At 45.3% G+C, this 25,380-nt stretch overlaps 2 protein-coding genes across 8 annotated transcripts; one reads left to right on the top strand and one right to left on the bottom strand.

Annotated features, from left to right (window-relative positions):
- Positions 1-10,168: 10,168 nt before the first annotated feature.
- On the bottom strand, positions 10,169-17,395 carry MTO1 (mitochondrial tRNA translation optimization 1). Of its 6 annotated transcripts, none has more exons than XM_074895902.1 (12): positions 17,179-17,395; positions 16,766-16,965; positions 15,995-16,112; positions 15,538-15,827; positions 14,297-14,409; positions 13,958-14,157; positions 13,579-13,754; positions 12,911-13,115; positions 12,656-12,827; positions 11,838-11,956; positions 11,180-11,337; positions 10,169-11,000 (listed from the first exon to the last, which is right to left on the bottom strand). In XM_074895902.1, exons 1-12 carry the CDS (start codon positions 17,387-17,389, stop codon positions 10,788-10,790), a joined length of 2,175 nt encoding a protein of 724 aa, XP_074752003.1. In that variant the 5' UTR covers positions 17,390-17,395; the 3' UTR covers positions 10,169-10,787. The 6 variants fall into 6 exon arrangements, with proteins under 6 accessions (XP_074752003.1, XP_074752004.1, XP_074752008.1 ...); XM_074895903.1 differs by having other exon boundaries at positions 13,579-13,709; positions 13,967-14,157; XM_074895907.1 differs by lacking the exon at positions 17,179-17,395 and adding an exon at positions 16,500-16,672 and having other exon boundaries at positions 13,579-13,709; positions 13,967-14,157; positions 16,766-16,876.
- A 265-nt stretch (positions 17,396-17,660) lies between these two features.
- On the top strand, positions 17,661-23,736 carry CGAS (cyclic GMP-AMP synthase). 2 transcript variants are annotated; one of them, XM_074922577.1, is made up of 5 exons: positions 17,661-18,367; positions 19,204-19,426; positions 20,186-20,431; positions 21,722-21,824; positions 22,555-23,736. In XM_074922577.1, the coding sequence occupies exons 1-5, from the start codon at positions 17,807-17,809 to the stop codon at positions 22,895-22,897; spliced, it is 1,476 nt and encodes a 491-aa protein (XP_074778678.1). In that variant the 5' UTR covers positions 17,661-17,806; the 3' UTR covers positions 22,898-23,736. The 2 variants fall into 2 exon arrangements, with proteins under 2 accessions (XP_074778678.1, XP_074778687.1); XM_074922586.1 differs by lacking the exon at positions 20,186-20,431.
- Positions 23,737-25,380: the final 1,644 nt, after the last annotated feature.

Below are 25,380 nucleotides of genomic sequence, written 5' to 3'. Positions count from 1 at the left end.
TGTCTCTGTGTTCTTTGGGTTAATGTCAAGTTCATAGAAAAACATATATACGGTCCTGGTGGGATCAGAAAGGATGAATGTTACTTGAGTACATTCAGAAATGGCAAAGAAATACTCAAATTTGTTGTTTCTGAAGATGAGCAAAATTTAGCAGGTTTAGTTTGAACTGATCTAAGCCTTAAAATCTGTGGTGCTCTTTAAAGTTGGTTTCTAGATCGGGTAGCACAAATGCAAGGCAACAGTCACAGTGTTCTGGTGCATTCTGTGATGCATTGTGTAAACCAAGAAAAACTTTATGCTGGGAAGAAGAAATGGTGTGAACAGAAACACATTTAACCTTGAAGAAGCATAAAGAATCAAGAGTTGGGTTTCCCAAGTGTCTTGTCACAGATCTTTCTAATTGCTAGCAGAAACAGGTATTTTTCTGGGGAAATTATTAACTTGTGTAGACCTTTCAAGATTAAACACTTAAATGTTTTCTAATATATAGTAAGACACTCAGTAGCTAAATAGCAAAACCAATTTTTGTTGAGCATACTTTTGACGTGTGTCAGGCTGTCTCTGAATGACCCACCATTATTGCGTCTTGCTCAGTTTTTCTTACAACAACAAACCTGAGAGAGAAACCAGTAGGTATTTCCACTGACTTCCAACAGGATGATGTTCATACCCGTCCTGCTTGATAGTTTTGAATTTTTGAACTTTGGGTCAAGGATTTTTCTGGGATGTCCGGAGAACGTCCTGGTGCGTTTGCCAGAGCGATGTGATAAATGCACACTGCTGTGTCAGCACCCAGTGACGTGGCAGGGCTGTCTGCTTGCTGTCTCTTTAGCAGTGGGATTGAAGATTTGGCTCAAATATTCAATTGCAGTGGCATTGGGTAACTAGTCAAAAAGATCACAATTACTTTATCTGGATTATTTTTCTAGTATTTTGGGCTTTAAGAAATGCCAGCTGTGATAAATGGGGTTTCCAGAATAAAAGTCTTGTTTGAATTGGTAGATGGAGACAAGCAGTTAATGGATAATCGAGTCTGGCTTGTGTAACGATGCAGCTGTTTTACTAACCTTTAACACAATTTCCCCACAGCATCCCCACATAAGTTCAAAAAGAATTCAGTACCTTTGAGGAATTATTGTTCCATAACACCAGTATGTTTGTTCTGTCTGTAACAGCTATATTCTCTTGTTTGTTTTCCTTCAGCTGTGTGCTTGCTTTGCAGGAACTTTAACATCTGCACTGCTTGGATAATCCTGAACTGCTATTACTTATTTTCATGCTCTTACTTGCTTTGGTTGGATCTTTTCTCCTTTTCTGCTCACCTGTGTCTTAACTATGGTAAAACTTTGGAGGCATTACACACCATCTCTGAAGGTACAGATGTACTGGGTACAGCAGAAGCAAGGGTTGGAGTGCTTCAGTCTGTAGAAGACAGCAATTGAGTAAAGGAATCTCACCGTGATTTTTAAATTACTGCTAAAGGTTTGTTGGTATCCCCAAGGCAACAGGAAGTACATAACTTTAAAGCTGAGGCAGAGGTACCATTGCCATAATAAAGCTGAGCTAGCTTGCCAAATTTTTGCATGCTTTTCAGTTTAACTGCTGACTTTTTTCTGAGAGACTGGTCTGACTGGTTCAGCAAAGTGCAAAGTTCTAATGATGAAAAGAAAAACGGCTTTGGCACAAACTATGCCTGCCGTGCAGCTCTGCATTTGTTTGATTTCGTCCACATTCCTGTGTAGGTGCAGGATGTTTGGTTTGGCTGGCCGTGGCCTGGATGTGCAACATCCAGTCTGCAGTTCCTCCGCCCTCTTCGCACAGTGCTGTCTTCAGCTGGGGTGTACTTGCTCTATTATGTTTGGGAATTTTAATAAGCAACTGATTCAAACTGAAGCCTAAGGCAAAATAAGGTTTGGAATAGCATAGACGATGGAAGCGTCTCTGATGTGAGCTAGCGGAAGCTGAAGGGCGGGCAGCAGCTGAAGGCAGGCAGTGCAGCTCTTCAGGGAGGCCATTCTGATCAGCTCTATGTAGATCAGAAAGCACAAAGCGTGGCAACTGCAGAAGCACCTGGGAGGGTGTTTCATGTTAAAATGTCCCAAGTGATCGGGTGCAAGTGAGCTTCATAGTCTGGGGCAGAGGGGGTGGTTCTGCTTCTATAGGAGAAAAAATGAAGCCTAGAGGAACAGGCACTATTGCAGCTAAAGAAACTTACATTGTATGCAGTAAAAACAAAGACCTCTGAATGCCTGTGATACTAGCTATTGCTTTCAAGTATTTAAAACCTCAATTTTTCATAAATTCTGGGGTTTTTTTCTTCCTTTTTTTTAGCTGTTGTGGACCAGTTTTGCTTTCTATGCGCTAATGCAATGCCATCTCAGTTACTTTATTAATCTTTGACTACCTGGGGGAATTGTTAGACTTTTGTAAACAAACTTGGGAATAAAGCTACTTTGGTCAAACTTTTAATAAATGTTGATAGTTGAGAACTGTATTTGTCTTCTGACTGCTTATTTCTTTAAGCAACTCTTATAGCTGTCCTTAACTCTTTCCATACTGTCCTGTAATACTGGTGATGTTTATACAGAAGTGTAAAGGCGTACTGCCATGGTGATGTAGCTAGCTATGAAGGCAGAAAACCGGGTAGAATACTAAACTTAATCTGTTTGGACTTTTATCGCTGAAGGTGGCAGTGGGGAGCTGGAATATTTAAACATAATTTCCTTTCTAGTTGATGATGCATACTTTTAGAGTCTGGAAGACTTTTAGTACACAGAAATATTCCAAAAATCTATGTGGCAAAGTATTTGGGGACTGGGAGGCAACAAAGCCTGGTCTGTGTAGGGAAATGGAGCAGCATGGTCGTAGCAGCTGTAGCCAAGTAACTACTTGCTCAGCTTTGTTTCACCAGGTGAATCTGGAATGAAACGTGCTCTGCTTAGGCTACTACCCCAAGGTATTTTAATTTTATCTCAAACCAGCTCATACAAGGCTAGTAACTGGTATAGTTAATTTTACTGAAACTGCAGATGAAAGACTAATTCATACTCTTGATTGTAGCTGGCTCAATGTATGTTGAAAGGTACTGACAAGCTGTTTGAGTCAAATAACATTTCTCTAAACGCGTATTTTCAATTTTAGATTTGGTCAAGATAAAACCATGCAAAACCAAAATTTGTACTGTAGGGGGATATCCTTTTCCTTCTTGGTGCTAAGTGTTTCAGTATATTTTTAAGAACAGCATAAATTTAGTCTGTAATACAGATTCACCCACATTTAACTTATATTACTTAAATGTTTATGTAGTGCCTATGGGGGGCTTGAGGGGCAGAGGAAGATGGGAGAGCTGATGAGTGCCTTGTGTCTGCAGCAGCACCCTGCTGCCATATTCTGAGCCACACAATATTGATTTTTGCTGGTCCCTGAAGGGGTTGTGCATAGGAGCCTTACTTGCTGTCAAGGATGGAGGCTGAGCTTTATTTTTTTCGAAGTCTCTTCACCTTAGTGCTGACCGAGCTAGTTTATTTTACCTGATGCACACTGCTGCAGCGTAGCTGTGCTGTGGAGGGTGTATGAGGGAGGGCACAGGGAAAGGACCCTGCTCGCGGGAGCCAGGGACTTCGCAGAGGCACATGCCGTGAGGGAGCTGCTGCCAATCAGTGGTGTGCACAGGTTGAGGTAACTAATTTTGATATGTTTTGGGCAACCCAGGATATGTTTTGCTTTGTGCTTCTTTCAAAACAGTGCAGTTTCTTTCTCTTGTCTACCTTCATGCAAGGGGCTGCAGAACTTCTTACTAGCTGTTTAAGTTCCTTTGCAATATCTAACTGACTTCTCTCAATCTTCAGTTTATGTTTGCTACTAGATCTAAAATGGATCTTCCTTTGCTGATCAGCTAGTCATTTTTTCCCAGTCCTCTGTGGCTTGTGCTTCTATGAGGTCCTGTTCAAAGTGACTGTTCCATCTGAAGACCCTTTCTACAAGAATTTGTTTCCTCTTTCTTGCTTTTCACTGCAAATTGAAAATTCCTGACAGTATTAACACATTTCAGTTTATGATGATTATTTCCAAGTCCTCAAATTCACCATGTTGTTTGCACCAAACAGTACTTTCTGCCTAGGAACTTAGCCTTCTGAAACTGCACATCCTAACAATAGCCAAAGCATGAGCTAAACAGAGGAATAAACTGTGACTACAGAATATAACACTGGGCCAAATTGTCATCTCTCTTGCAATGCTCCTACTCCTTACCGAGGTGAAAGCTGAAACTGCTTCAGTTCAGGAGGAAGAAGAGAGCACCGAGGGTGCTAAAGAGCAGAATGAAAACCTGGCAGATGACAAAACCACACTGATTTCCAAAACACAGAAGCTTGTTTTTTTTAGCCTTTTCTGAATCTTCTTTAGTCTCTTCAGATTACTTCTGCATTATAAATCAATTACAGCATTGCCTGCTGCTTTTTTTTTTTTTTTTTAAATGAGGTTACTTTCTCTTGCTGCCTATCAATAATTCTTTAATCCTTTGTGTTTCAAATATTTACACAACACAATTCAAATCTGCTAGCTCCTCTGCACTGATAAGGTGACAGTTAAACATGTATTTTCCTCGAAAGCTGCTGGATGAAGTACTTGAGGAAATGGGGAGATAAATTAGGGTGCGGTTCCCCTAGAGGCAGTCTCTGGCCTGTGGGCAGCGGGGATGGTGAGGCAGCAGTGGAGTCCACAAGGGGTGGCTGCCAATCAGCTGTGCCTATACTTAACAGTTCTGAATTTGTGCAGATTTTGTTTATTTCTTCCTTAAAAACAAAACAAACAAACCCAAAACAAAGCAACAAACCAAACCATAACCCAACCCAAAACTCAAGGATTTAAGGTATCTAAGCTTTCACTGGTGACATCTCTCATGGGCCAAATGTGTGCTTTCAAGGATGCTGTAGTGATAGGTTTGTCCTCGATCTGCTGTTGTACCTTGCTAGAGCTTTCTCCTGGCTCTTCTGAGTGGAGGAGTCCAGTAACCTGGTCATCTGTCCTTCTGCAAAAGCATCTGCTAGCTCAGGCCCAGCACAAGCACAAGTCCATGGGTTAATACATTATTTTTTCGTATTACTTAGTCACTGGAAAGAACCAGAGCCAGCTCACTCCTAACTCGGGGCCCTGCCAGCAGCAATCACAGTCACTTTTTTCCCTTTCAGCCCAGTAAAATCTGGATTATTCAACACAAAGGGGAAGAACCACAGCAGAGCCCAGGTTCCCACCCCAGGTCCCTGTTCTGCAGGGCTCGGCATAGCAGCTGGCCAGCTGGCAAGGCAGCCGACTCCAAACCCACACAGCAATGGAAAGGTGAGACAACCTTCCCCTACTGGAGGGGTTTGATTGCAAGTAGTAGGGCTGAAATTTGAAAGAAAGTTTCAGATTCTGCTTATCTCCAGCTACCTGCTCACATCTTGGGCAAAGCTCCCATTTTTTTATTTGATGTATATGTGTGTGTATAATGTATAATATATACATGTACATTGATATATTAAAATATACATACACATATATAAATTAATAAGGTGCCTTTCTCATTTTAAATTATTGCAGTTGCCAGACTTCTTGAAAATCTGCAGTTCCTGTTTTGAAGCTGGATTCTAAGCTAATTCCTTAGTAAACAGGGTGAAAACCCACTGAATTACTAAATATTTTGTTGTTATTATTATTTATTTTTATATAGTGTTATTTTATATATTTATATTATTAAATATTTAGTAAATATTTAGATTTATAAGCTGGGCTGTGGCTCTGCTAACAGGACACAGGTATTATGGAGCAAGAGATGTAGGCTTGTTTGGTGTTGTCTTTGTGCAAAACAAGACCTTAAATAGCCTTTCCCCGGGGGGGGGGGGGGGGAAAGTAGATTAATTTAAGTATAATTATAGGTTTGTTCCTACTTGACTGTTATTTCTAGTAATAATTACTAGAATTATGTAGTCTGCTTCAGTGTTTTTATGGACGGCAATAGTCTGATTCTTTGGAGAAGGAGGGGATGTACATGTGTGCACAGGGACCAGGAAAAGGAAAGAGCAACCCTGAACAAGAGCTACACAGTCACTTCCTCATGAGGGTAATTCCTGTGACTCATTTCTGGGCATGAATCCCCAGGATTTCTACACTCGTGGCACAGCTGAGGACAACTGAGATCACGGCTTGTGACGTGACTGCTCAGCATCTGGTACAGCCTCTTCCAGCTTGTGCCTGAGGCCCACCACCATCGGCCAGCCCTGCTCTGGGGCAGTGTCACAGAGCTGGCCTGCGGCCACTCGGCCAAAGTCCCATGAGCTGCAGTGGGACAAGAACAAAAACGTCGCTGAAGCAGCCAGCTCAGCAGTACCAGCCACAGCAGCCCATCCGTTTGTCACTCCAAAAATCCTGTATGCTTGTGACACAAGCCACCACCTGGTGATACAGAGCAATTTTCAAGTTAAGCCATGTAAAATTGCAACCAAGGACACTAGTCACAAGCCTGTTGTCAGCTCTTCTCTCTTCTTGCTGCCTTGTAAGGCACAGAGTGAGCTCATTTCCCACCTGGCTCCTTGCCTGCTCTTCAGTTGACCACATCAAGTGCTAAGTCACTTGGAACAAGAACAGCGTGTGCTGATCAGTCTGGAGCGGTGACTGAAACTGTGCCTCCTGGGGCTTGTGCTGGGAGCTGCAGCTAAAGCTAGACATGAATGCTTCCACCCTTCACTTCATCCACTTCCCATCTCCACTCAGCATCAGCTTGTGCTGAACCATGCTCCTCCTGGGGAGCCATTGGCAACCTGCTCGTGGTGGCTCTGCAGACCCACTCCTGCAGGGGGGGGAGGCCCTGACTCTGTATGGACACAGATGGGGAAACTGAGGACAACATGTTTGAGCCTGTGGTTCATAGAAGAACACCCCAAGGAGACATCACAGGCTGTCAAAATACCTAGAGTTATGTCTGCAAAGAGGTGAAGAAGTTGCAACCTCCAGCTTCCAGGCTAGATTTGCCACTCCTGTGCTCCTTGGCACAGAAGTCAAGGCCCAGGCACTGTGTATGGTGACTGTATGATTGTGACTGGCATTAGAGAGCCTCTGATGGGAATCCACATGTCTCCTCCCTCAGAGTTACACATGCAGGGTTAAGCCTACACAGCAGTTTAGAAAGAAAATAATCCCTTCTTCTCTGCCCTTTTTGCAACTGCAATTGCATACCAAGTCTCCCATCTTCCAGCTGAATGCTCCAGCCACCACAAATTTTCAGCAACAAGAGGGGAAAGACACATTTCATTTTTCACCAGCCCTGTGAAGCCATGGCAAGAGATGGAAACAAACACCTAGAAGGATTCTGAGCAGCACAGGCCATGGTTTGGGGGGGAAGCACAGAAAGCACCTCCCCAAAACAGCAGCTCTGAGGGGACAGCAGATTCCTCCTGCATCCACTAAATGGAGTCTTGAGATACCTGTCACTGGGAGGTAGAGGTATCAAAGCTGATAAACCCATAGCGTCTAAAATAACTGCAAGTGAAGATCATTACCTAACAAAGTGCAAAGGCAATGCTTAACTAAGAGGCACACCTCTGCTTGCAAGGGCCAGCAAAGCGGGGGTCCTAAGGCAAGCCATTTAGCACAGTCACTGCTGCACCACTGCAAATGTTTCAGCAGCACTGAGACCATAAAAGATTGGGTTGGTGACAACTTTTAGTGTCTCCTAGCATTAAACGTCTTCCCATTTTTCTTTTGCTCTCATCTTCCAGGCAGAAATAAAGAAAAGATTAAGAAACTGGGCAGTCCAAGTACCATATAAAATGGAAACTAGAATAGGAAAGGAAGACAACAGTTGTCTTGAAAATCTGGTACAAGACAGAATGGTAGAGATCTGAGGAAATTTGGCTCAGGGAAAACTGCTGATCACAAGATCTGTGTTCTGCAGGAGGGGAAAAAAAAAAGAGAGACTTGCATTGAAACAGGAAACACAAAGCCCCGTGGTATGTGCAACAAGTTAAGCCAACCTCACCACGCGTCCTTCTCTCCCTGCTTGCCTGGTCACAGGAAGGATTACAGGAGGACAAAGTGCAATTCATTACTGCACAGCTAAGGAAAAGCAAGCAGACATCCATGTTGAAGGCACACTCCTCCGGTTCTGCCCTTCCCATCCTGTTGGCCTTAGTGAGACCACAGGACCTGGGAGGGTCTAAGCTCATTTTGCCTTCCCATAAAAAACAAACCTTGGTCCTTGTAACAAATCCCCAGTGGAGTTAGAAAGCAAATGGCGTGATGTCTGCATCCTCCCTGCCCATGACATTTAGGGCAGATTATTTAGCCTTTCTGTGATTGGTTTTCTTAATAAAACAAATCAAACTACTTGTATCTATGATTTCTTTTCATGTTAAAAGTCTTCTCAAATGAGAACTGTTCAACAAGCATAAGATGTTGTGACAAGCCCTATATAGTTTAAACTAATACCTGAGGAACAGTCAGTCCTCAAACTTGTGCACATGCCAGGTTTACCATTTCAGCAAATACAGACATCATCAACACACACATGTGAACAGAGGACACCCTGTCTTAACAAGGAAGCTCACTAGTGGCTAAAGACCCACTTCATGCTGAAATATAGAACAGTTGTCACAAAAAGATCTGCTGGAAAGCAATACATCCATGCACTTCTGACTTCATTTTCCCCCAGTGTTAACTCTCTCCCTGCTTTCTAACTCTCTCAGACCACAGCTGTGTGTTATTAAATTGCTAGAAGAAAAGCAAAACCACACTCCTACTCTTCCTTTGACACCGGTGCAGCTCAGCAGAATCACCCTTTGATTCACAGTGGTGTGTGTGAGGCCAGAACCAAGGCCTTTGTAGCACAGAAATAAATGTAGCACAGAAAGCTGAAGAAAAAGTGTTTGCTTTTGTAGCAGGGTGCAAGGGGCTTGCCTTTCAAGACACACATTATTGGAAGCAAGGTTTTTCTGTCAAATGACTGCGGACAAGAACTAGGAAATGCAGTTCTGAAATTGCACAATTGGCTTAAAAGTGAGCTCCAGTTGTCAACAGGGCTTCCTTACTAGTCTGTAAAGCCTAGATCCAAGTTTTTACAGACATAAGTACATCCCAACCAAACATAACACAAAGATAATGCAGTGTTATAAGATAAAGCATGAAACTTTCTCAGACACTGCACAGCTTTGAATAGGCACAAAGTTACAGGATTCGGGGCTTCTTTGGATTCACAAGCTAGAATTTCAAGAGCACCGTCCCTGTACCCGAAGTTACACCACAGAAAGCACAGCTGCCTTCCTTACACTAAACTGAAGGCTTACAAGGTGGAAGTAATTCTTTGAGCCAACAAAGCTGACAGGAAAACAGGCCACAGACATAAAGGGGCAGATACCTCAGTTTTTCTGAGCCATTCTAACATGAACTGCTGTACAGATCATGTGTCTAAAGCTGTGCTGTAGAAGCCAACAGGTGGTGACAGGGAGAAGCTTTCAGACAGGCAGGTGATGCCCCAAAGCTCTTAAGATCTGGCCATCCTCCTACTGCATGACAGGGTCTCTGTCAATGGAAAGGATTTGCTCTGACTCCCTTCTCTGGACAGGAAAGCTGCCACTCACCCAGAACAAGACAGAGAAGTCCAAGATCATAATTTCAAAATGATAGCTATGTATATACGTGTGGTTTACAGTTGGACTCAGTGATCTTAATTAAGGGTCTTCTCCAACCTAGGCGACTCCATGATTCTACTATTTAACCGCAGCAAAACTTGTTCCCAAGCCTGTTCGCCCAGTCAGTTCCTAAAATGTTCAAAAATGAGATTAGCATCAGGGACTGCTGCCTGTCAGGCAGGGATTCAGTAGGTACACAGCAACAGCTTCAGTTTAGTGTTTCTTGATGGCACATGACAAATTGACTGCCCAAAGTGTATCTTATTCAGATGCAAGTTGTACTGGTGTCAGGAATGGTTCTGCTCCCCTGGGCTGCCAAGCTACCCAGCCCCCAGCACTGGGCAGGCTCTGACATCCCCCCACCTTCCTCAGCACACTGGCCTAGGCAGTGAGTCTCCCTCCAGCTGCCTTCACCAGCTCTGTAGTGAACCTCACTCCCCCTTACCTGTGTGAATTGGGACAAAGCAAATGGCCAAGGCTCTACTGAAAGCTAAGTGATAACCAAGTTCTTCAGCAAGTTTCAAGATAAACTTTATTTTAAAGGAGAAAAAAACCCAAACATAACAGGATACAGTGTTTACATTTGATCAGTCTCCTATGCAAGTTACATACTCACATTGGACACGTTTTTCACAGCCAAGTGTTTCCTATTGGCTGAAAGCGCAGTAAAACATCACACTGTGGCAGTCACTGCACTGCTATGAACACAAGTACTGAAGCCAATGGAACACAATTTCCATCCCAAATCCTCTCCCGCTGCCATGGGTTAAACATTGTAACATTTCTTACTCGTTTCAGAAGAGTAAAACACTGTCCTTTCCAAGACGCTTTGTAACAGATTTTGACTATCTGACATCTTCCAAATGAGTGGAATTTTAAAAGCAATTCCCCAGTTTCTTCATTTGGATTGGCAAGATCCCAGGCTGTATTCAGGCTCCTGAGCATTTACTTAAGGTTTGCACATTCAACACCTTTGTTCCACCCCATGACACTGCCACAGGGCACAACTGGAACGGCTTCGATCCAGCCAGCATGGGTTTTATCTGTGAAGAGGCTTGTGAGCACAGGTGATCTTGCCACATACTCTGGCAGGAGGGACGCACCTCTCCTATCTACAAAGGTGTTTTAACAAAGATACTCTGGCTCCTCTTTAGAAAACTCTGCTGAAATCTGTCTTTGGGAAGTTGTTTTCTCTGAGTACATCTCCTCTGGTAAATACTTGCCAGTCTGAGGTAAAGCTTTTAGCTTCTCTGTCTTCTGGTGATTGGTTTTCACAAATCTTAGCAGGTTAACGATAGCAGCTGGTGTAATTCCAGGGATGCGGCTGACTGCACCAATCTGCATGTGAAAACAGAACAAGTTAACTGAGAACAAACCTACACACTGGAGCTAGTGAGAAATGAGAACAAAAGCCATTGGTATTCCTTTCCCTAATTCTCCTCACCCTGCTGTGCCCCTTGGGGAGACAGAGAAGGGATTTCATAGCTGCTCAACCTTGCTGGGGCCCAGTATCTTACCGTCTGGGGACGGTTAGAGTCCAGTTTCTCCCGCACCTCCGCTGAGAGGGATGCGTCAATGGCAAAGTAATCTAGGTCCTCTGGCAGTCGGAGGGCTTCGTCACGACGCACTTCTTCTATTTCCTGCTGTTGACTGACTACACACCACTCGTAAGCAGCTGTGACAGAAGATGAGGGAATCAAGAAGACCACATATAGATGTTTATGTGAAACAGGTCACTTGCAGGAATTCTTGGAAGCAAAATGAGCAATTCCACCGAGACGGTAAAAAGCTCCTAAGGAAGTTTCCAGCCTCACAGACTAAAGAGCCTAATTCACATCACTCCTTCGGAAGAAGTTACACTCTTCAATTTGTTACATGAATTAAGATACACGGGTTGGCTTTTCCTCTCATCCAAGGAAAGGATGGTCTGTTTGACAGAGCAGTAAAGAGGAAAAACCCAGGAGTGAACACGAATAATTGATCTCACCCCACAAAGTGAAACACGGGTGCTTGTATAAGGCTGTGGCCTATGGTAAAACGTGCATACTCTGGTAATAGTGTTTCATTTCGCTAAGCAGCAACATGAAACGCGCTAGGATTAATGGATTGGCTCTCCCCCTGTTGAATAAAACATGCGCAGATGCCACTAAGAGATCGTTAACTCTTGTACTCTACCTTCTATTTTCAATCTCGCTGCCAGTTCTTTCCACTGAGCAAGCTTTCCCAGGGGCTCTGGGACAGCCCTTGCCAGAACCTCCATGTTGGCCTCTGGATGTTGAAGGATGTCATAGGCACTGTGGAGAAAAGCAGTGAGTTTTTATGTTAGGAAGGCAGATTTACAGCTGTTCCCAGCTCAAACTTGTAAAGATCTCAGCATATGCCAGGACAACTGCAGAGCCAAGCTCACCTCCCTACTATCTTCTCTCAGTACACAGAAGAGCTGTTAAACTCTTGAAAAGGGACCCTTTATGAAACATGAACAGCAAGATAGAAGGGACAAGGGTAAGGGCATCAAGAGGAACCTTTCACAGAGACTGAGTCAGCCAGGTCTTCGTCACTGATTTAAAACAGCAGTAAAGATAAGGTGAGATAAACAATGGGTAAGGGAAGCAAGGGCCTTTGTGTACAAGAACAGCTACCATCTGACACTAGCCTGAAATCAATCCCTGCTTTATCAAGCTTTCAGCAAAGCAGCAACCCACTGCAAAACTGTCACCACTTGGTGACACTCTCAACAAGGACAACAAAAACTGGCTGGGCTAGTGGAGTATGCCCTTGCTTTGAGAGACTATGTTAGCACCAGCAAACGTGGCATAGAAAAAACACCAACATCGCACTTATTCCACAGGCTAACATCAGATGTCTGTCCCCCAAAGGTGATAAAGCTGGAATCTTGGGAGTACTGACAGCTTGAGGAAGGACGGACAAATGGTCTGAAACCACTAGCCAGATAAGTGTAGGTCAGACCTGAAAGCTTCAGCTGTAACCTCTACCTGACAGGCGATCTTCGACTGCTACTGATGGGAACTTCTGGTATTAACTGGGACCATTTGGATATGCTGAACTGAAGGGATTTTAGTGTTGCAATTCCGTCCTCTAAAGCAGCTTTCATCTTAATTGCTTGTTCATATCGCTGCTGTGACACACATCCAGCTTCTTCAAAGCCTGCAGAGACAGATGGTGTATGAGAACAAAGGTATACAAACCCGGCAGGGCTGCTGACTGCAAGAGCCACCATAATAAAATACCTCTGTGGGTGAGCCTGGCATCGGCATTGTCAGGCCGGAGGGACATGCGGAACTCCACGCGACTGGTGAACATCCGGTATGGCTCACTGGTGCCCAGAGTGGTAAGGTCATCGATCAGGACACCGATGTAGCCTTCAGTGCGACTGACAATGAAAGGGGGCTTGCCATGAACCCGCAGGCAAGCATTGATACCAGCAATCACACCCTAGGCAAACATAAAACAAAACAAACCACATTTATCCTGTGGCTAAGATATCAGCACACCTATCTCCAAAGACTCATGCATCAAACTGTACCTAGGAAAAATGCAACAGCCTGTGCTAGGGATCTAGGCAGTTTCTTTCTTGCCATACTACAAATGTCTGAAGGGCTTCCTCCCCCTGCTGACATGACTACAGACAGTTCCCACATGTTTTCAATTATACCCATCACAGAGTCTCCATGCTGAAACATTTGGCAGTGCTTCCAATTACTTTTGTTACTGCAATCTCAGTAACAGCAACTGTAGATACTAAAACTAAAAATACCTGGGCAAGTCTGGAATTGAGGTGAGCAGCAAAAGTAAGGATAGCTCATTGGCACAAGATGGGCCTAACAAGACTGCAAAGACAACCACCAAGGCAATATCCCTTTCTGAGTAGTGAGAGTACATAATCAGATTCACCCACCTGAGCGGCAGCTTCTTCATAACCTGTAGTGCCATTTATCTGGCCTGCAAAGAAGAGGCGCTGAACCAGACGAGACTCGAGAGAAGCAGTCAGCTGACGGGGATCTAAAAAATCATACTGCACACCATAGCCTACAACAAACAAGACAGATCTCATGGGAGGGATTTTGAAGGTCCCTATTCATCAGCAAAGGCAATCAGTGAGGCAGAATGATTTAGGTTATCAACTTTCATTTACAATTTAAAAGCAACTAAGGAAAAATCCCTGCATCCAAGAAATAATTATATTTCATATATTTCCTTTGTTTTGTTAGCTCTAAACAAAATCTGGTTTTTATTAACCGCTAAGCACTATGACAAATAGATTTAAAACTATTCACCCCCCTCACCTGGCTGTAGTATCTTGGCTTTTTCCAAGCCTGGGACAGATTTGATCACCTGCTCCTGGAGCTCAGGTGGCAGCGTCATCGACATGCCTTGGGGGTAAATGACATTGGACTCCAAGCCCTCGGGCTCCAGCCACACCTGATGTTTTCGGTTTGGAAAGCGCAGAACCTTTGATTCAAGAGAGGGACAGTACCTGCAACAATAGACAGCCATGAGCACCACCTGACATGGAGAAAAAGTAACTTTCCAGAAGCAGAGCAGGAGACACCTGCAGTTTCAGACAGATTGTGAGCTCTTGTCAGTGACAGCCTTGCATGATGCCACATACTTACCGTGGGCCCCTTGTTGTCTCCCTTATATGGTTGTTCAGGTGGAGGTTATCATGGATAATTTGCTGGGCTTTCAGGGTAGTGTGAGTCAGGTAACATGACAGCTGATCTTCTGGCTGAAAGAGGCCAAAGCTCACTTTAAGTTAATTCAGTCACAACACTGTACTCTTACTGAACAACTCTGAGGATCTCCAAGGGCTTTTCCAAGACAGTTGGCTCCCCATCACTCTAGCAAGTAATAGTGCTGTCATACCCACTGTAAAGACAGAACATGAGCAATCACAGAGCTTGCGCAACATGTCCAGAAGCAGACCAAGAACAGAACAGAACTCAGGAGTCCAGAATTCAAGTTCTATTCCATACACCGTATTCCTAATTACAGTATAGATATTGCTATTAAAGCAACACATTACATCACAGCATTCAAATTAACTATAGGAATTCAAAGCTCTGAAATAAGAAGAGTAAGTGCTGACCCTACAGCTAACAGCCATTTAAAGAGTCTGGTGAAGAAGAAAACCCAAAGAAATCTCTCAATACCCTGCAACTAACATAGAAAATTCAAGGTTTGGAAAAAAACCCACCATGTGAAGTATATACTGAGTTTTCTGAAAAAAAGTCAATAGACTCACATTCAAAGTAGTAATAATGTTGCACCTCAACTCATTAAAACCTTTCCTACACATACAAAGAACTTAAGTGATACTACTTTTGCCCCCACCCCATACAGGTTATTGCAACTCCCATACGTTCTGGGGCAAATGAACTGTCTTTAAGTTACTGTTAACACGCCACCTCTGACCTCTGTGGGTAACCCCATCCTTTCTCCTTCCTAGTCAACAACACAATTAATGATCTCTAATTTCAACGTTTTAATCTTATTCTAGAGTTGGAGTAAAAAGCAAGACATCATAAATATCCGTGATATAGGTCTAATACTGGAAGTATTTTGTAAACCACACATGTAACCCGCACATGAAGAATACTAACAATATCATATTTCATGCAATTCTGACTCTAAAAGAATGCGGTTCTCAAGGTGAGAAGTGAGAAGGAGACAGTACTGGCTTTCAAAAGAAGACAAGCAATTTCTCCCCTTGCATCGAGAGTCCTCAGAAACATAACATCTCCAGTATGAATACAGCCCAGCTCCCTTCCCCTGGCTGATTCCAAACATGACATTCCCAGAACCGCTCCCCACCACCCCACCTGGCACTATGTGCATTTGATGTGTGTTATCCCACCTTGATCCAGACAGCCTCGCTAAGGAAGCTGAATGGCACTGGAGGATTGTCAGCTGCACGTTCCTCCAGACCACTGAAATCAATCGTATCTTTGGCAAGTCGGGGTGGCGTCCCAGTCTTCAGCCTGCCCACAGCAAATCCCAGTTTCTCCAGAGTCTGAGCCAGGCCGATGGCTGGCTGGTCCCCTAGCCGCCCAGCGGGGTGCATCTCCAGTCCAATGAAGATCATACCCCTCAGAAACGTACCCGTGGTCAGGATAACGCTCCCAGCATGTACTGTGCTCCCATTCCCTGAAACAGCAAGTTTTCAGAGATGAACATATGTTTTAGTTACACTTGGCCTAAATCAATTCTACTGGCCAATTCAGCTCCCTCACTGATGAATCAGAAACGTTTACCCCAAAGGCTGCTCTTAGTGTAGAGTAACTGCAAGTGCCTACTGAGTTACTAGCACATACCCAACACGACTCCTGTGACTCGGCATTTTCCAGGATGGTCTGGTTCTGGCTCTGTCAAGAGAAGATCCTCCACAGATGCCTCATGAACTGTCAACAGCGGTGTGTTAAGGATTTCCTTCTGTCATGAAAGGAGTTACTGCAAAAATCTAGAAAGTTATGAGACATGGGCAGTCCCAAACCTCGCCGATTTCCAAAACATCTATCATCCTTTTCCCCTTTCCATTCTTACCAGGTCACTTAGCAGACACTCAATTGCTGTACTCTCCATCTACCAAGTAGAACTTTTCATTCACAGGTAGAGTTTAAACTCAGAGGAAACTATGTGGTCACAAAGCCAGACCTATGTATAAAATGCTAAAGTTTTTAAGCTATGCTGAGCTCCAACAATATACACTTCACTAAAGTACCAACCAGAAAGCTGTCTAAGTTTGATAGGAAAATATTAAAATACAAAGCAACACCCTCATCATGCTCTGTAGTTTATACTAATACTTAAGATAGCTACCATTTTTGCCAGTCTGTATGTACAGACGTCCCCACGCATGGTTAACGTGTCCTTACAGATGGCGATCTCCCGGGAGCGCCGCCGGCTCTGTACCCCTCCGCCTCAGCACCCAGGGGCGGGCCGCGGCCACCCAGCGCACGGAGAGCTCAGGCCGAGTTCTCGCAGACGCGGTCCTATCTCCGCACAAGGGCAAGTTTAACTTGTAAAGGTCGCTCGCTGCGAAAGGGAAGAGGGGCGCTCGGCCTCCGCCGGCAGCCCGCGCTCACCTGCATGCGCTCCTTGTAGCGGCCCCGGTCGATCTGGGCGCGGAGCCCCCACACCGCCGGGCCCTTGCAGCGGTTCAGCACTTTGTAGTGCAGGCCGGCGCGGTCGCAGACGCGGCCGCACAGCCCGTCCAGCGCGTCCACCTCTCTCATGAGATGCCCCTTCCCGATGCCACCGAAGGAGGGGTTGCAGGACATCTCCCCTGGGGGGGACACACGGGCTGCCCTCACCACCGCCGCCCCGAGACCCCGCAACCGCCGCGGCTCAGCGCCGCTCCCCGTACCGGGGAGACCGGAGGCGCCTGCGGGAAACGGGCCGGGCCCCGCCGGCTCCCCGCGATACCTTCCCCCGTCTCCGCCCGCAGCCGAGCCCAGCCCCAGCCCGACCCAGGCACCCCCATCCCCCCCCGGGGTACCGATGGTGCCGATCCTGTGCGTGAGCAGCAGCGTGCGGGCCCCGCCGCGAGCGGCCGCCGCCGCCGCCTCCGTCCCCGCATGGCCCCCACCGATCACCACCACCTCGTAGCGCGGTGCCGGTGCCGCCCCGACCTCGCTGCCCGCCCGGCGGTGCCGGGGCTGCGGCCCCAAGGGCAGCGCCAGGCGGCGGCACCCACTGCGCAGCAACATGGCGGCAGCGGGGCGGGGCCAGCGCCGGGGGGCGGGCGGTAGCCGGGCGCCCCTCGGTGGCCGCCCGGCGCTGCGACGGCGGCGAGCGGCCGGTGGGGACGAGGCGGGGCGGGGCGGGGCGGACGATGCTCGCTTGCCCGCCCTCGCCCCGTGGGCAGGCGGGTCCGCCCGGGCGCGGGAAAACGCTCCCAGAGGTTGAGGGGATGGCGGGCGGGCGCGCCGTCGGGGCGGGGAAGCCCAGCCCAGCCGCCGCTGTTGGAGGTTCCCGCGCCCGGGCTGTTGGGCAGAGCCGCCCCCCCTCGAGGGTTTCGTTTCCGCGGCGGTGGCGCGCTGCCTGGAAGAGGAACTTGACCGAGGAGAGAGGCGGGAACGCCCGTCCCGCGGGGCCGCCCTCACTGTCCTCCGGGAGCGGAGTCCATGGACGGCGCCAGCGGCAGGGGGAAGCGGGGCACGCGGGGAGCTCGGCCCGCGGCTTCGCGGGGCCGGGGCGCGGGCAGGGGCGCAGCCCGCAGCTCCCCGCGGCGCCCCGGTGCAGATGACCGCCCCGGCGCAGGCGACCGCCCCGGTGCAGGCGACCGCCCCGGCGGCACCGCGACCGTCCAGGCGCCGCAGAAGGACGGATCCGCTGCCCGGCGCGGCCGCCCGGCGCGGTCAACCGCTGCCGTCGGGAGGCTGCCGGTGGGCCCGGCAGCAGGCGGCGGAGAGGCGCCCCCCGCCTCTCAGAGCAGGGCGCCGGGCGGCAGAGCCCCCGCGGCGCGGAGGCGAGCGGCGGCGCCCGACGGGGCGACCGCCATCCCCCTGGCCCTGTGCCTGCGGGAGGCGCTGTCGCGGCTCAGCCTGGGCCGCCAGGACGTGTCCGGCGCGTCGGGGGTGGTGAACGACGTGGTCTCGCGCCTGATCCAGGCCATCCGGAGCCAGGACGGCAGCTTCAGCTCCATCAAGCGGCTGGGCGCCGGCAGCTACTACGAGCACGTCAAGGTGGGTGCGGGGCCGCCGGCAGCGCCGCTCCCGCGGGTCCGACTGCCGGGCCGGGCTCCGCGATGGGGACGGGCGCGGCGTCCGGTGGGGCCCCGGCAAGCGACGGGCACAGGCCGGCGCCGCGCCACTCCTGCCGCCCGGGAACAGCCGCGAGTGAGCTGCGGGCGCTTCCCGGCGAGGAAGGACTTTAAGGATTACTACGTTAATTAACAACAAGCAACTATAACTTCGCTAACTTAATGAATGACGTCCGTGCGTTTAGTGAGAGACGCTGCCCGAACGCGGCTCGCTGTCGGGCCGCAAGCCCTGCCCTTGCACAGCGCGCAGGTAAGCCCAGGGTAGCCGGGGGACGAGTAGGGTATAGCACTGCCTGAAAGGCCCTGTGCCATTTTTTCCCAAAAGCAGGAGAAACAGCAGTGCCTCTTTTCTAGTTCTAGCTCAATCGAAAAAGCTAAGTCAAATATGGGGACGCATTTTTTTTTTTTTACACCAGGTTCAGGCACAGCAATGCATTTTCTTTTCCTCACAGCTGATTCCTGTGTGCAAAAGGATGACTAAGAGCATTTATGCCTTACTCAGAACAGCTTAAGAATCTTAAAACTCTCTGAAAAATTAATAAGTTGGAAAGGTGGGAAATTAACTGCTATCAGTAAATTGTTCTTTCCACTTGAACGCACAGCAATCTTGTAGTACAAATCGACAGAAATAAGCTCATATTACACACCAGACATGAGAATTACACCAAGGCAGTTGTAGGTAAAACCGCAGCTGGTATAAAAGCCTAAAGAGACTAAACCCAAGTTGTACATTGACTGTTGAATTCTCATACTTGGCAGATATCTGAACCAAATGAGTTTGACATCATGCTTTTAATGCCCGTTCAAAGACTTCAGCTGGATGAATGTGATGACACTGGAGCTTACTACTATCTAACATTCAAAAGAAATCCAAGAGAAAAGCATTTGTTGAAGTTTTTAGATGAAGATAAAAAATTATCAGCCTTTAAAATGCTTCAAGCACTACGAGAAATTATTAAACGAGAAGTAAAAAACATTAAAGGTAAGTACTGAGAGAACAAACTTCACATAGGAGTGCTAAAAATAGTTATATTGCACATATGGATTGCCCTGTTATTAATAAAATGTGCTTTTCCCGCCAGTCATCTGTCTCTATAACTGTAACCCCTCTGTCCCTGGTATCTCAACTTTGCTCTTGTGCTAAGAATCATTACCAGTGCATCACAGCTAATCGTATTATGTGATTAACCCACTGCTCCACTATGCAGTCCTCTTTCCATATGAAAATAATGAATATGAAGGGTTCTGTCATGCTTGGTACTTCCTACGTGACCTACGTATTGTGAATCTATCTGCTGTGTACAAAGAGCCATTTGCTGAACTGGCAGCAGAAGGAAGAGCTTGCTTTTATACATTACCTAATATTTTATAATCAGTCTGTATAGAAAACATATCACCTTTTAGGGCACTCTAACCCTTCAGAAACAATGTGGCCAAATCTCTTCAGTCTCACTGTTTTCAAAGTCAAGCAGTCACTGGAAAATATCGCTGTATTTCTGATTCTGTAGACACAGTAAATCAAGCAAACACAGCAATTCCAGAAGAGGGTTCTTTATTTTGTAGAACTCCTCAACAGTCATCTTAATGTTTTATTTAAAATACATATCCTGTAGGATAAAGAGCCAGTGGTGGAACCCGGGTTTTCTCTTGATCGATTGCAAATTCTCCTAAGTAAAAACCTTAACATTCTTTTCAAAAAAAGTTTCTAATATATAAAAATAAATGTTTTCCTTGTTACTAGATGTGGAAGTGTCTGTGAAAAGGAAAAAGCCTGGAAGCCCTGCAATAACTCTTCTGATCAAAAATCCTCCAGCAGAAATATCAGTGGACATCATCTTGACTTTGGAAGTTCAGCAGAGCTGGCCTCCCTGCACACAGCATGGCCTCAGAATTGAACAGTGGCTGGGAAGAAAAGTCAGGGGAGAGTTCAGAAATAAATCACTTTATTTAGTAGCCAAACAAAACAAAAACGAAAAGGTTCTAAAAGGTACCTCAGATACAGATAGTAAATCTAAGTTAAGAAATCTCTTCAACTCAATCCCTTACAAGTGCGATAAAAAGGGTATCCAGATTCTGTTCATTAATCTGCCTTCAAGGTACAGATCTTTATCTTATCCTGGATATATCCAGGTCAAAGACAACTGAAATCCTTCTTTAAAACATCAGACTTGTGACACTGCTTGTCCTGCACTGAAATCTAAAGACAAAACTGCTCTGCCAGGCTGTACATTGACCATTCCTAAGCCCATTATATTAAATCTACTGTCAGACACATGGATATGGGACCTTTCTTGTTCTAGAGCTGTACTTAACAGCAACATGCACTCCTTTAATTAAAGGGAGATATCTAAAAAGGCAGGGAACATCCCTGTAAAGTGGGACTGCATACACAGGTTATATGCTTTTGCAGGATATAAACTCTGCTTTTCTAGCAAGATACATTATTTCTCATTGAACTCTGGTATGGCTGCAACCTATTTTTTTAATCCAGACCACTGTCACACCTAGCCTACATTGGTTTGCAGAAACAACTTGTTACTGCATTATGAGAACTAACAACTTCAGCAAAAAGAGTTCAGGCAATCTTTTTTTTTTAATTAGCATGCCCATCTTAATAATGCCAAATCAATCATTACTGCTCTACTGGGCTATCTCTCACTGTGAAAATTAAATGTAAAGACTAACTGAACCGAACAGGCAAGGGAAAGTCTAACTTATGTAAGGAACTTATGATTGCTGGTGTTTTAAAAATGGGGTTGAGCTATGTTAATATTTCTTTTCAGAACGTTACCTAAAGAACAAAAAGAAATGCTTTAGAACAGTCACCTTACTTGAGACAAACTACTTGTACAGAGAAATTGAAACCAATGGTGAAGATTTTGTTATTCAAAACCAGAATGGTTATGCAGTAAGGCTAATAATACAGAATAGAAATTGAAAAGGTAGTAGATTTCTATGAGTAGTGCAGTTCCCCAAATCATTTTCAACAAATGCAGGAAAGTCCAGAATTAAGCTTAAAGTAAATCCAAGCATCCTTAAGAATATAGTTAAAGTATCCAAACAATTGACTGTGTCCTATATTAATAAGATTCTAATTGTCTTTGTGTGGAGCAGCTGGGGAATCAGGAATTAATGCAGTCAGTGAATTAAGATTTCTTTAAGGGCAAAGTAATTGCTGATACTTAAAATTAAGTCAATTATAAAGTGTCTCTTTTTTCTAGTTACAGACACCGGTTACCGCTGTGTAATAAGTTAACAATCTTGTACTCAACTTTAGGAAACACCTGGCGACTCTCCTTCTCGCATATTGAGAAGGCCATGATGAACAACCATGGCAGGTCAAAGACGTGTTGTGAATCTGATGGACCGAAGTGCTGTAGGTTGGTATTTTGTATGAAAATTTTACTTTAAGCCTGTGTGAGCCAGGCTAGCACTGTTTAGCAGTTTAACATTTAAGAAGTTGATCTAAGACTAATTACTTGTAATAGGGAGCAAGAATAAAGCTTTTAGGCATCATTGTTCTATAGCAGTACAACACTGCATGCACTCACTGAACATCTGACTTGCGTTTACACAGCGAGAGGTAGAAACAAATTACCTTGTAAGTTTACACTCCAGACTTGCCTTAAAAAGCAAAAAGATGCAACTTGTTAAATAATCTTTCCCAAACTCAGTCCTGTTTAGAACCAGCTTAAAAGTCTGATGACTTAGCTTTTTGAGCTTTGGGAACAAAATTACACTTCACACCAAGGCAATTTCTAAAACAATGGTGAGAAAAGAACTGCTGAATGGGATCAGGATCAATAAATGTGAATTTTTACTCCAATAAAATCTGGTTTTCACATTTCTTTGAGAAGAAAGAACAAATTCCACATGAGTTACGGAACCTCCTTAATGGCAAACCAACTTCTTAGTTTACTTAATTACACTTTGTACTGACTCAAAAGTCACTAATGCACAATTCAGATTTTATTCAAAACATTATTGCAAATGTTATCTTACAATAAGAATATTTTTATTGCTTTCATGAATAACGTGTATTAACATATCTAAAATACGTATTTTAGAACTATGTAGAAGGTACCTAATAAATTCTTATTTATTTAATAGGAAAAGTTGTCTTAAGCTTCTGAAGTATCTTCTAGAGCAACTTAAAATGGAATATACAAAAGAACTGGAGAAGTTCTGTTCATACCATGTCAAAACTGCTTTTTTCCACTCGTGTGTCATGTGGCCAAATGACACAGACTGGCATGTGGGAGACCTGGATCACTGCTTTCAGAAATATCTAGGATATTTTCTGCATTGCCTGCAAAACTCTCAGCTGCCACACTTTTTTATCCCCAAATACAACTTGCTCAGTCTGGAAGATAAAGCGAGCAGTGATTTCCTTTTAAGACAAATAAACAATGAATTGAACAACGGGTTCCCAATATTTCAGAAGATGTATTAAGTTTACAATAACTATATAATAGTGGGTTTAGATTTGAATATTTAAAAACAGCACCTTAAACTACTCCTCAGTAGTCTGATACTACAAAAAACCAGAACAAAATCAAGAACATTAAGAGAAAACTGCATACTTCATTCTGCTTAGCCCTAACTCTGGAAAGCAATAGGATATTTTCAGTAATATTTATCTTCCCTATCCAAATGCAGATGTTACCTGCAAAATATCTTCAAGGTGTACTAGGAATGTATAGAAGAATTTGCAGTAGTTAATTTCCCACAGGTAGTTTTTATGATTCCAAATATAAAGGCATCAATGCTTGGGTAAAGTGAAAAATTAAGATTTTATTAAAATTGAGGATCCATTGTGGAATATCCAAAATACACTCTTGCTTTCAAGAGAAAAAAAAAAAAAAAAGTCACTGGAGTTGCTTTGACATAAACCAGAACCTCTCCAGATCAACTGGGTGGATGAAGACTTTTTTGCCGAGGACAACCACCAGCAACAGCAAGCAGAGAGAGAATATGGTATCAAACCAGTATGAAGTTCCTGAAGTAACCTATCTTTTCTGAGTCTTCAGAATTGCTTTGGAAATTAAGTCTTTTCACTGGACTTTGGGCAGGAAGCAAGCATTTTCTAATGTGCTGCAACACAGTAATGTTATTGTGCCAATATGCATTTGTGTGACTGTCCTGGGTTCAGCTAGGATAGGATTCATTTTCCCAAGAGTGCTGGGAGGGGGCACAGCCAAGATAGGTGACCAGAACTAGCCTGTCATGCTCAAGATCTAACTAGAGGAGCTGGTCAGGAGTTGGGGATTGCAGTTGGGGGAGGGGCTGAGTGCATGGTACTGGGTGGTGCGTGCATTGCGCGTCACTTGCTTTATAGATTGATTTTTTTTATTTGCATTGTTATTGTTACAGTTCTTGTGTTCTATTAAACTGTCCTTATGTCAAGCAACGAGTTTTACTTTTTCTCCCAATTTTTCTCCCCATCCCGCTGTGGAGAGGAGTGCACCAGTGGCTGCATGGTGCTTTGTGGCCGGCTGGGCCTAAACCACAACGGTCTTTTTGGCACCCAACATGGGCTCAGAGGGTTCAGATAATGGGAAAAATCTCACCAGAGCATGTTAAGACAGATTTGTTATACTCATTCACATAATTGCTGATCACAGTGTTGGTTCATTTATTCACGTGGTGGAGTTATGTAAATCCTTACATAGACTACATACTACTTGTGGTGATGTTTATCACCTCTGGGAGAGGGATCCAGATCTTTTTGCTTTACTGGGTAATGTCAACTTACAATATGATTACATCACTGGTCATGAGGTTAAATGGTATTTGTATGCAGTATTGTCATTTACATACCTTGGGCGCCCTTTCTCAGAATTTATTAGTAATTGCACCCAATCTATGGAGAAGGTGGGGGGGATACTCTCCTTCAGGCTAATTACAACAGATTTTGAGAATTTTGAACATCCTGGAAAGATGCCACTCCAGTTTCCAGCAGGCAGTTCCCCAAACAGAGTAGAAGGGCTGATCTCACTTCTGATCCTCTTGAAGGGATTTCTGATTCTTCTTTACAAAAGGTGAACAACAAATACTATAACCAGGATTAGAGGTGCCCTGCCTCCAGCCCGGTGAGGGAGGGGGACAACCAGGTTTATTGGATGCTGTGGATCTGATGGTCTTGCATGTCAGATCCACAAGAGTATAAGGCTCTGGCAGACACTGGTGCACAGCGTACCCTAATGACATCAAGCTATAAAGGGGCAGAACCCATCTGTAGTTCTGTAGGGACAGGGGGATCCCAACAGCTAATTCTACCGAAGCTGGTGAGCCTGACTGGGAATGAGTGGCATACACACCCCATCGTGACTGGCCCAGAGGCCCTGTGCATCCTTGGCACAGACTGTCTCAGGAGAGGGTACTTCAAGGACCCAAAAGGCTATCAGTGGGTCTTGGAGAAGAAGGAAATTGAACAGTTGTCCACCTTGCCTGGTCTCTCAGAGGACCCTTCTGTTGTGGGGTTGCTGGAGGCTGAAGAACAGCAGGTGCCAACTGGTATCACAACGATGCATTGGTGGCAATATCACACCCGTCGGGACTCTCCAATTGCCATCCATAAGGTGATTTGTCAACCGGAGAGCCAAGGGGTGTTCAGCAAAACTTGCTCACCCTTACTCAACAGTCCCATATGGCCAGTGTGAAAAACTAATGGAGAGTGGAGACTGTGGCAGATAGATGTGCAGACGTTTGTCTTAAACTTTTCTTGGTACAGAGAAAACCACAAGCAAGAATGAGACACCGGTTTCCGGCCCTGCGGAGGTAGAACCAAACAAACAAGACACCAGTTTCCGGCCCTGGGGATGTAGGACTCAGCAATACATTCTGTGGTTTTGAACTAGGCAAGAACCTGTGGTTTTAATGCCTGTTAACAACTAACTGTGCAGGTGTAAGGTGCTAGGTCACTGACTTTGAGGA

The sequence above is a fragment of the Athene noctua genome, chromosome 1 (assembly GCF_965140245.1).
Source record: "Athene noctua chromosome 1, bAthNoc1.hap1.1, whole genome shotgun sequence".
Classification (NCBI taxonomy): Eukaryota; Metazoa; Chordata; class Aves; order Strigiformes; family Strigidae; genus Athene; species Athene noctua.
This window is presented reverse-complemented; position numbering and strand designations above follow the sequence as displayed.